This window comes from Polyodon spathula, chromosome 4 (assembly GCF_017654505.1).
Source record: "Polyodon spathula isolate WHYD16114869_AA chromosome 4, ASM1765450v1, whole genome shotgun sequence".
Lineage (NCBI taxonomy): Eukaryota > Metazoa > Chordata > Actinopteri > Acipenseriformes > Polyodontidae > Polyodon > Polyodon spathula.
The window spans coordinates 33592515-33604977 of record NC_054537.1 but is presented as its reverse complement, the minus strand read 5'-3'; the positions used below and the strand labels follow the sequence as shown (position 1 = coordinate 33604977).

Below are 12463 nucleotides of genomic sequence, written 5' to 3'. Positions count from 1 at the left end.
TATGGAAGGCATAGAGCCGCAACAGCTGTTCTTAAATTGTGGGTGGTGAACTCATTTCTGGCGGGTCGTAGCGTGGGAAAAAAAAAAAAAGCTTTAAACACGTTTTCCAACAAAAGCGCCACAGCAGTCTGTTGACAGTGCTGCTCGCTTATGCTGTGGTTGTACGTACTCAACATATATACATTCTTTCCCTGAAGGGCCTCTGCGATACGATCAACCAATTGAATATCTGCAGTTTCTCTGAGGTAGCCCAATCATAAGTTAGCTGGGTGGGACATAAACTATTTCAGTTGCAGGTACTGATGGTAAGTTTAACCAATAGGAGAGTCAAATTCGTGAGCAGAGGTGGGGTGTTAATATGCCGGGTAAGCACTGAATTTCGCCGACAGTCAGAGAAAAATAATACATTTCAGTATTTAGAATGTAATCTTCTCTATATATATTTTTAATTTCACCAGACAAGGGAAACACCGTAGTAGATTTAGTTTCGAATCCACTTTCTCTGAATAATTGTACTGGAGATGAGCGATCTTTAAAACAGAGTAGTGTTGACAAATTTGCCATATTGAAACAAAGCGAGTCGCTATCTATCCTCTTTTATTTTAGTTTATTCATGGTTGTCTGTGTAAACATGCTATCTAAAAATATTTGCATTTTATATTTTATATAAATTATTTAAAGAATAAGCGCAGCACGCACAATTACTGCCTGAGACTTGGCCTTATCAGAGTGAGCCAAGAATAACTCCCACTAAAACTCTTACTATATATATATATATATATATATATATATATATATATATATATATATATATATATATATATATATATATATATATATATATATATATACTCTCTGTGATTTGAATTTGTAATTTATATATGTTATATATATATATATATAATCTCCTCAAATTACGACCCTTTGACTTACGACGCACCGAACTTATGACTCTTTTGCACTATTACTCTGCTACAATTTTACGGCATTTACGACATGGTGAGACCCGAGCCATGCCTCATGTGCGCATGCTCGGTGTCCGAAATGCAGTACCTGCCATGGTCGCTCTGACATAGTCTAGCGATTAAATTATTATTTTTTTTTTAATGCATATAACTTTTTTTTTTTTTTTTTATTTTTTTTTTGCCATTAACAATGTCTCATAAAAGCAACTGACTCAAAACGAAACCTAAGCTATGAACTCTGTCACATGATGAGGGGCTTAACTTCAGGCAATTGTATTTCCTGCTAGGAGTACCACATACACACACTGAACATGTCATTAGAAAGCCCCAAGACTGTACTTTTAGACAAGCCAGGTAGGTGTCTGAGTAATATACGCGTAACCACCGGGCTGAGTGTAAATTTGCATAATTATTTGCATGAGTACAATATAACGGGTCATTTTTGTAAAACTATATTATCTCGCTGAAAAGTCAGGAACGTAACCCCAATTTATAATATTGTTCCTATGGGAAAATGTGCTTCGAGTTACGACGCTTTGATTTACAACGCGACTTTCAGGAACCAATTGTGTCGTAAGTGCGAGGACTGCCTGTGTGTGTGTGTGTGTGTGTGTGTGTGTATATATATATATATATATATACACACACACACACACACACTGTATATGTCGTGGGAAGGCAGTGTTTAAGATAAGAACCTATGCAATAGTCAGCGTACCTGCAAAAAGCCAACTAAGATCAATTTATGCCTGTGCCCAAATTACTTTGAGAACCACAGGCATAGAGGGATCTACGACATTAAGTCGGTAGAACGTGGTAAATGTAAGCGGAGTAGTCCAGCTAGCCACAGTACAAATATCGGTCAATGAGGCACCTCTAAAGAGCGCCCATGACGTATTCACACCTCGGGCACCCTCCCAGGTGGGGGTAGGTCGGCATTAGTATATGCAGTCGAAACCGTGTCCACAATCCAATGGGACAGTTGCCGCTTAGAGAGGGCTTGACCTTGGGTCCATTCACCATGACAAACGAAGAGCTGGTCAGACAGACGCAGTGCTCTCATTCTGTCAACATAGCATCTCAATGCCCAAACAGGGCAGAGGGAGTGTAATCTCTTATCCGACTCCTCTGCAAAGGGAGTGGGATGGAAAGCCTCTAGTTCCACTGACTGATTCAAGTGAAAAGCTGTAATCACCTTAGGGAGGAAAGAAGGGTTTGTGCGCAATGACACCCTGTTTCCATTGTCGCAAATACGCATACAGGAACTGTGCACTGAGAGTGCCTGTAACTAGCTAATAGAAAGTCTGTCTTTATAGAGAGATACTTCAGCTCTATGGAATGTATAGGCTCAAACAGGACCTTAGTGAGACCCTCCAGTACCGTGTCTTGACTCCATTCGTGGGAGGACGTCCTTTATAAGAGGACGTAACGGACAAGCACCCTTTAGAAAACGGGTCACCAGTATATGAGCGTCCGGATACTGAGTCGATGGGAACATGGCGGATATGGCTGCTAGGTACACTTTCAATGTAGAGGGGGATTTACCTGCCTCTAGTAGATCTTGCAGAAACTGTAAAATAACTGCTATAGGGCAATAAATGTGACTTTTAAAAATGTAAAAAGTATTTCCACTTGTAGGTGTATAACACTCTTGTGAAAGGAGCCCTAGTGTTCTGCAGTGTACCCACTACTGAATAAGATGTGTAAACTATACATCAGCTGCAGAGTCACTTACTGCAACATCTCACCTGAAAGGTGACCACAAAAAGATTAAATTACTTGCTCTGGATGACACACTCAGTCAGTGGCTGAGCCAGGATTTGAACCAGGGATCTTCTAGTTACAAGCCCTTTTCTTTAACCACTGAACAACACAGCCTCACCTTCTATTGGAAAAGCTGATGATGCTCCTTTATGTCACTGCTCTTTTGGTTTGTGACCGTCAACACTTGATGTTGCTTGTTTGGTTTGTGAGTCTTGTACATATGGCAATCCATAAAAATGTGTAACTGTTGGCATCTGAAGGGTATTTTTTTTTTTTTAGAATTGCTGGACAAGCTACATGCCAGACCCTTTGAAAGCAACAAAAGAGAGACAGAGATCTCAGAACTTCCATTGTCAGCCTGGCACTTGCATTCTTATTGTGATAGATTTCTTCCCTGTTTTGAAGAATATTTTTTATATATTTACATTTTTCACAATTGTAAAAACCCTGCATTCTGAGCTCAGATCCTCTCACATACTTATATAGTTTCTAGTAGCTTAACTCTTGAAATTTATTTGGAGAGAAATGAGTCAAATCTTGGATGTTCAAAAGGAGGCCTGTCAGTCACACTGTACACAGTGACAATTGCAGATTTTACAAATATTTACAATACCTGGCCAGGTACATGCTCTGGAGAAATCAAGGTGATTGCCAACAGGGCATTTCATTTTGAGTAAAAATAAGTCTACAAGAACTGTTAAAGTGAACTCAACAGCACACTACTGTCAAAGTATTCCTTGCACTCTGCTATTAGAAACCACAATGCAACTCAACGATTCTGTCCCAAGTGTTCCTTAGAGTTCCCCTTTATAGTTAAAGTTAGCATACCTAGTGCCTTATTTAGCAAATATGTGTGCAGACGCTTCTGCTCGAGGAAAAATGACAGCGTTAGTGAACCACCGCGATAGCGCATGAAAACATGATTTAGACGTTGGGTCTCAGGCGTGGGCTAACGCACATCAAATAGCGAATCATGCACCCAGCCAATCAAATCACAGTGGGGAGAGTAAGGTTACAACCAATAAGGATTCAACATTCCCTTTAACAGCACCTGTGTCTATGCAATAGTGAATAGTGGGCATTTTGAAACCCCCAAAAAAGAAGAAAGGAGACAAAAGCACCAAAAATTTTTTTTAACTGCCCAGCAGTCCAAATGAGGAGGATGGCCAAGACCCTCAAGCAAGGCTACATGGTTTTTTTTTAGCAGCCTGGAGGTGGACAGTAAATACTTACGAAATTATAAAAAGCCATCTGTAAGGCTTTGTCTGACCTGCCTGGCACTTACAGCATCTGCAACTTCCACCATTGGGGCTTCAAGTTCAGCATCTGCTTCTCAAACCTGAGGATAAATGAGTCATGAGCGGAGCTGGGATGGTTTGCATACACATTAGTGATGCAGTTGTTGGCATCACACTTGCACGATTTATGTAGAAGTGCCTATTCTGTGTTGGTTCGCGTAGCTACACATGTGTGCAATCGATGATCCCAGGACACCAGGAAACCCATAACTCCCAAGAAAACCCTGCTTTGTATTTTGTTGCAACTCATTAGAGACAGGGAAATGAATGAATTCTCCTGCCAGCTTTACTAAAGCTGAAGTTACATCTCCCACTGCATATTATACAGCCTACTGGCTCATGCCTGCAGTATAACCCACCACAGTGGAAAGAGCCAGTGGCATAAAATGTTAGTGCAGCTGATACCCTTAGTGTTAGAGGCAAAGAATGTGCTCTCCGCATGTCTCCTTCCAGGTCAGCCTGAAGCAGTTGGCAGATGTCAGTGATTGTTTTTCTGTTGAGGCGAAATTGCTGCATACACATATGTGTGTCAGACAGGCTCAGAAAAGACAGATAACTTGTATATATTGGGGAACATCTCCTCTTCCTCCTCTGGCCATGTAGAAATCCAGTGTAGACCATATTTATTTTATTTCTCTTTTCTTTACGTTCTTCCCTGGTAGTTTCATCGGTATTTATAATTGACCATTACATTTGTATGTAAATGAAGACACTCCCCTAAAGTTCAGCTTATGTCCAGCACGAACGTTGACTTGCCGGGTGTCCTCTAAAACACAGTTGCTAAGTCACATAGGTGGGCAAAGTCTGTTTGCCCACATGTATACCTGATACCTGGTGCGTTAACTGTCCGTAAAAGTGTTTTGCAAATGCCTTAGGGGTTTGCGGACTTTGCTAAATAGGGCACTGTGATAAGTGCGAGTGGTGTAGTGAATAAAGCAACGTCCAATCAGTTACGTTTCCCAAAAATATCTGTTATTTTTAATAAATAAACAAAACAAACCACCCCTCTACCAGCAATGATATCTGGGGGAACACAGCTGGTTTGCAGACCAAAACAAAAACAACACTCCACAATAATCCCATGCACGAAAGTGTGCTTTTAATCTGCAGGGTAGTGTTCTGGTGATGCGGGCTGGCTCCGTACTCCTCCTCTGCAAAAAAAGAAAAAAAAAGCAACACGTAACAAAAGAAAATGCAAAGGATCTCAACGCAAGGCAGCAAACAACCCGTCACCATGGTTTCTCCAATAGAGGGCCGTCCCGCAGCTCCTTGCAATGGAGTTGTTCCGGTTACTTGCAACTACGCGCCCCTCCTAATATGGGCACCTTCCAGTTTCCACCTACCATCAAGGTAGTCCATCTAAGAGGCAGCGTACCACTGTCCTTCAACATCGATTCTTTCTCTCTATCACAGGCCCCTAGAGTTCTGGCAAGGGTTTATAAAGTCACTGTACCATGGCTACAAATTGTATATATTGAATAAGATGGATGGCTGTCATTTAATCAACACTGTATCTACAGAGCCACATACAGCCACATGACATACAGATGGATGACTATACAGGCAGAGACACCTACATATATCCCCAGAATCAAATCATCTCAATAACTTAATGTTTGTATGTACTATATATCTGTCACAAGGGATTTCATATAATTTGATAAAAGGGAAAATGTTATTTTTTGCTTTGAATGACACATGCTTAGTTTAGGAGTAGAAGATGCCTCACCACACATGTTTTTAAAATAGCTAAGAAGCCTATATTATCACATCTTTGCATCATAAGTTAATATAACCTTTAAAAAGGTTTGCAAAATAGGTAAATATGTGTTAGCCTTTATAATTTGCCACCAATGTGCCTTTTAGAGATTCAGAAAGTAGTTTCTAACATACATTTTGCTGATTCAAAACAAATAGTCAGCTAACAGACCTGTGTGTCAGAGAAAATAATCTATTTGAACATGGTGATTATGTCCAATAATCATTTTTAAAAGGGGGAGCTTTACCTAAATATACATCAATATAGAGCCAAACAAGCAGGATATTCAAATGGACATGGACAAGAGAATATTTATTTATTGGCTACTTTGTGCTGCTACTATGAAAAATAAAAAAATAAAAAACTAGGAAGAACCCTTACACAGAGTCACCAGGTGATGTACAGTATAGCATGATTCTACAGTACTATGGCTACCATCACACAGCAGTCACTGGTAGATACAATGCAATTTAAGTTACATACCTTAAACAAATTATTTGTAAGGAAAATGGGAACCTCAATAAAAAGCTGTTACATTTGCACAGCTATACACACACACACACACACATATATATATACATATATATATATATATATATATATATATATATATATATATATATATATATATATATATTCTATATATATATATTGACTGTTAAATACCAGGGCGTGGTCAGGTCCACTTGTCTAGAACAGCCTCGTGGATAATTGCATAAACCCCCGGGGTTGTCGTTCATACGTAATTTTCCTTATTTTGCAAACAGACGTTTTATGACAAACGAGATCGTCTTGTCGTGACACTTGAATCCAAACCACCTTGAATGAAACTCAGACTACTCATACATTTCCGTGGCATGGCAAGCCATAATTAAAAAAAAAAAAAAAAAAAAAAAAAAAAAAAACAGCTCCAGCATCAAATCTCATTTAACTCATAGCAGTTATTCTGTTACATAAACATTTTTGTTACATAAACAAGCACTGGGGAAAACAGTCGGGTGCCTGCAACTAGCGTTTAAAGTGGATTCTTGGCAAGATCGCTCATTGCTCCAACTGTACACAGACTTGTCTTATATCATAATTTAACTATTTATGTAAGGAATAGTTTGGTTCCTTGATAAAATCTTTTTCAATGTTTTTTTAACTGTGTTTTACAATTATTTGTTAAATGTACGCATAATTATCCATTCATAATTTTTTACCTGATAGGTTTGTTGGTTTTAAAACATATGTATTCAGATTTCCAATGCTGGGAAACATTCCAAATTCTAATCAAATTGCAGCTTTGTGTATTCTACTTCAAGTATCTCTCAATGCAATCCTTCACTACTGTAGAACTACAATTTGACATATCTGCCAGAAGCATTCTATATCATCTGATTGGCTGGTTGCGAGCACATGATTTATAATCAGAATTATAATCGAATTGTCTCAAGCCTGTCTGTCTGGTGCATTGGCAGTAGACATACAGCAAAAACTCATCAGGGTTGAAAAAAGGACAGTTATTTATGGGCTCACAGCCATTGGCAATATCTAGAGTTGAATGGATTTCCTAAAAGCTTAAGCTTACTCCAAAATGAATAGTTAAAACTTAAGACTAAATACAGGCTTGTATATTTCTGGTTCAGTAACTTTTTATTGGGTGCAATGATTCTTTCTGAAAAATGTGTACTATTGAGTAAAATGCTAGCTGCAAACCTATACTAGAATAGTATGTAGATTCAAATTCCTGACGAGTGGCAATGTCTTTCTAACCCTGCTGAAGATGGTAGTTTCTTTGCTATACGTGTTGCATGGAGGAGTGTTTAGGAACGAATAGAGCGCATGTCAGAGCACACCCACAAATTAGAAGAATATAAGATCGTTCCTGAGCAGATGATCATCAGTCAGTGGCTGAATGAGTACAGTGTCTGCAGAAAGACACCTGGAAATCACCTGTGTTATACCTGAAGGAAATCAGCAGCTACAGGTGAGGTATTGTTATTGTTTAATATGGGTATATTATTTATTTAATATGATTTAATCATATTCATTACAAAAACGCATTAGCAAAAGTGCAGGTGACTAAAATTATTATTTATTTTTGTGTTCTATGCCCAGTTTAATAAGGATATGTACACAATAATTTTAAAATTATACAGTTTACTTATCTATAAATGTATACAATTGACATTTACCTTTATAAAAAAACAAACAACTTTTATCACAAATTAAGCTTTCATTTTTTTAAATTACAGAACTTACTTTTATTACAGCAATCATGTAATAATAATACAAAAAATAAAGATGAAAGCTCAACAGAAAAAAAGTGATAGAGAAAGATTATAGCTAGAGACAAGAGCCAAGATTGACCAAACAGAAACAGCTCAAAAGGCCAAATACCATTATTTACCACTCTTCAAAGAGCAAACAGTGGGTTGAGAGTAATGCCAGCTGTGAAATCTGAAGAAAAGTTTAAAAGCCACCAGTGACATGACAAGGACATTAGTGTATGAGACAGGGGTCTGCTCACATTTGCCCCAGGTCAGATCCTAACTCGAACTGACCAATCTGATTTTGGATTTGCGGATGACCACAGCCACCATGCAGGGAAATAGAAAGGGTTTCATGGCAAATGAGATGTTACGAAGGATGTATAGACCAAGACCTGAAGATATAATTAAAGCAACTTAATCCAATAAATTCTTATGCATTTGGGAATAATTCTGCCTGGTACAAATAAATGATGTGGATTTTAGCAAGGACCTAGACGTTTATATTGAGGGGAGAATTGGACAGTTTGGCCTGCAATCAGAAATATACATCAATTGTGGACAGCATTCATTTACCTGTGCACTGTATTGAATGATCATCTCCTTCATGTAGGTCTTCAGTCACACATAGTGTATGGGAAGGAAACACCACAGCTGTGTATGGTATATATATATATATATATATATATATATATATGCATGAAAAACACCAGGCTTCCTCCTTCATGAGTCTCTGTTTTTCTTCAGGAGATTCACCATGAAAATCCTCTTTCTTCTGGCTTCTCTGGTTCTTCACCTCCAATTGGTTACATGCTCAGATGAAGACCTACATTCCGAGTGGGAGGCCTGGAAGAACAATTTCCAGATAGCCTACAACACAAGGGTGAGACAGGGTTGTGGTGGGCCAAGTGTCTAGTGTGAGTGGGTTGGTGGAAGTAATGTCTTGGCTATTGTATTCAGGTCTGGTTCTGAATGATGTGGTTTGTTTTAGACTAATGAGGGACAAAAGAGAGCAGTCTGGGAAAGAAACTACAAGATGATAGAAGAACACAACCGGAAGGCTAGAAAGGGGAGAAAGACATTTAAAATGACCATGAACAAATATGGAGACCTTGTGAGTACATTCATTCTTTTTGTTTTGGTAATGTACATTATTACATTTGTAAGTAAACATTATCTACCCTGGTCTAATCTGCTGTGCCAGTCTATTCAATATCTGCTCTTTTTCAGACCACTGAAGAGTATAAAAGGCTGCAAGGTGCACTAGTGAACACTAAGCTAAGGAGTTACAGGGCGACAGTATCTAGAAAAGAACTCCGTGATGCTGTCAGCAAGCGAAAAATTCTCAGCATTGATTACAGGACCTTGGGCCACGTCACTCCTGTAAAGGATCAGGTGGGACATACCTCTTTTCTTCATTAATTTTTCCCAGTCATAAAAATTTAAATCTTCAAAAAAACGACATCATTTAGACATCAGGTGTGGATGATTTGAAATGGTGGGTTATGATGCTGATTTTAACATTTTCAAAAGGCTATTATCCATTGGGACTATCCATTTTGAAAAATAAATGTATTGTTTTCCCATGAGAGGTTTGCATCTTGTAATAAGCCACTGATGTTATTTTAAGCATAAGCTATGATTCTAAGTTACACTCATCAACAGTAACAACTTCCTCTATTTCCTCCCCTCTCCCAGGGTGCATGTGGGTCCTGTTGGGCCTTCAGCACTACAGGGGCTATTGAGGGGCAAATATTTAAAAAGACAGGCAAGCTGGTGTCACTGAGCGAACAGAACCTGGTGGACTGCTCTCGTGCCTATGGGACTTATGGGTGCAGTGGGGCATGGATGGCTGATGCCTATCAGTATGTGCTGGAAAATGGCGGGATTGAAAGTGAGGCTTCCTACCCTTATACAGCACGGGTATGTCGCTAGAACAAGTGATTTTATTATTAAAGGATGAGACCATGTGTTTTCTTTGGTTAATCCCAAACCACATAAAAGTACAAAAACCATTATCTGTGACATGTCTCTGCTTGTTGTGTCCAGGAAGTGAGACAAGTGAGTACATTTAAATGCTTAGACTGAATCTGTTACAGTGTTACACAGACACAGAAAACAACAAATGAAACAGCAATCTACTTGCCTCAGGGCACCTTCAGCTTTCCTGACTCTCCCATTCCTAAAGTTTTCTGCTGTTTAAATTGTTTATGTCTGCCTCACTAAGGATGACCAGCCCTGTCTCTATGACAGCAGGAGGTCAGCTGCCAAAATCACAGGCTTCAAGTTCCTTCCAGCTGGAGATGAGAAGGCACTGGCTGATGCTGTGGCAACAATTGGGCCCATCACAGTCACAATTGATGCTAGTAATCCCAGCTTCCAATTCTACAGCTCAGGTAGTCTTCCCTATAACAAAATATCACCCTATGCAAGGTCGATTTTAAGTGAGCTATACAGTGTCTTAAGGATGTTATATTTTACTAAAATTGTTTTCTTCCAAAAGTTGCATTGTGTACCATAAATACCTTAGTTTGTATTTTTGATGTCTTAACATGGCCACTCCATCTATTTCTGTTTTTCTACTGAAAACGCAACCTCAGATTCTACTCAAAATATGAGTTGCTCTGTATAATTCAGTGCTATCCTCTCTTTAGTCCTTGGCTTTATGGGATCAGAGCAAAGTAAGCTCTGATCAGCCACAGTTGACATAATGCAAGAATTTCTCCACATTTTTACAGGAATTTATGACGAACCTCATTGTGATGGAAACAACCTGAATCATGCAGTACTGCTGGTAGGGTATGGGACTGAGGGAGGTCAAGATTACTGGATTATCAAGAACAGGTAAATCATTATTTCTTTCATGTAGGTCTTCAGGGACTCGCACAGTGTATGGGAAGGAAACTCCAGAGTGGTGTTGGATTCAAAGGAACTGATGTATACGATTCTATAAAAGAAAAAAAAAAACATGCTAGAGAAATTATTATTATTATTATTATTATTATTATTATTATTATTATTATTATTATTATTATTATTATTATTATTATTTTTAAGCTTCATTTCCAGTAAGCCACATAGACCAAATATCATAAACCAATTTCCAAAGGTGCATCAAATAAAATCTTGTTTTTATGACCACTTACACTGGACATTGATAAAACCATTTGTGTTGACATTGAATTGCAAAACGCAATCAATTAAAATATTACATGCAACAATTGAAAACAGTATGACATACAAAAAAGAAAGATGCAATCCCCCCAAAAAGATGACATGCCAACTCAAGACACCATTCCATAATAATAATAATAATAATAATAATAATAATAATAATAATAAAATTATGGCAATGTTTTTGTAATTGATGACATGCAAACTCAGAAAACACCTTATGAACAATTCTCAGGTAGTCAGCATTACCTTTTAATTACCTTATTTTAATTTAGTTTTGCAATGTGTCCTGCACATCAGGGCCACCGTAGTTAAATACCCATAAAACAGCAGGGTAAGGATGACAAAAATGCACTGGATTAAAGAAATAATGTTACAAATATATGAAGCTCTGAGCACTGGAGGTGCATGGCACCCAACTTTACATTACAGGGATAGAAATAAGACCCCCATTGTATAGATGTTTGATCCATTCCTGATTTTACTATGAGTTTAATAAGACACACCTGAGCTTGTTACCTATATACTATAGCTAATCAAGCTCGTAGTAATACCTAAAATGGAGGAAACTGCCATGCAATAGGAGTCTTATTTCCATCCCTGTATTAATACAGTATGGCACAACAGTATAAAATAATTTTTCAATGGTAAAATGGAACTCCTTTTTTTTCACTCTCCGCTGTCCCTTTCACGCGTAATAACTGACAAATACAAACCAGTGCTCTTTTCATAAAGGTAAACAAGACAAGTACTTGGTTTCTGAGAGCTTCCCCCTCTTCTCATAATGATTCCTTCCAACTATCCAATATAGTCCTAATGTCCTCATGCTTGTTTTACAGCTGGGGCACTTTGTGGGGAGAAAACGGTTACATGAAGATCATCAGGAACAAAGGCAACGCCTGTGGAATTGCTAACTACACTCTCTTTCCCAAAGTGTGATGCCTGCCCTACTCTGAAAGTGCTGTCTTACGAGATGATATGAATATATATATATATAAGTATATATATATCTATATATATAGATATATATATATATATATATATATACATGTAACACGGCAAAATGTCACGCAGTAATAAAATGTTGCTTTATATTTTTTACATATCAAAAATGATATTTACTTTTTTTATAAACATCAAAATTTGTCTTTAATACTGTAGTTGAGGAGAACATTATCCTATGTACTACTGATACTCCATCAAATATTCTCTAAACTGAACACAACATGTAGCCCACCAAGTAATCCCTAT

General features: G+C 38.0%; 1 protein-coding gene across 1 annotated transcript; it reads left to right on the top strand.

The window, feature by feature from the left end:
* Positions 1-7687: 7687 nt before the first annotated feature.
* On the top strand, positions 7688-12179 carry cts12 (cathepsin 12). Its single transcript, XM_041246625.1, has 8 exons — positions 7688-7755; positions 8786-8921; positions 9030-9152; positions 9269-9433; positions 9737-9961; positions 10266-10434; positions 10777-10882; positions 12052-12179. The coding sequence occupies exons 2-8, from the start codon at positions 8796-8798 to the stop codon at positions 12149-12151; spliced, it is 1014 nt and encodes a 337-aa protein (XP_041102559.1). The 5' UTR covers positions 7688-7755; positions 8786-8795; the 3' UTR covers positions 12152-12179.
* The last annotated feature ends 284 nt before the right edge of the window (positions 12180-12463 follow it).

Bases quoted from the DNA above. Each gene is read 5' to 3' on its own strand.
- cts12 (XM_041246625.1), top strand. From the start codon at position 8,796: ATGAAAATCCTCTTTCTTCTGGCTTCTCTGGTTCTTCACCTCCAATTG. The intron at 9,153-9,268 runs GTGAGTACATTC...GCTCTTTTTCAG, and splicing joins TGAACAAATATGGAGACCTT to ACCACTGAAGAGTATAAAAG. The intron at 10,435-10,776 runs GTAGTCTTCCCT...ACATTTTTACAG, and splicing joins CTTCCAATTCTACAGCTCAG to GAATTTATGACGAACCTCAT.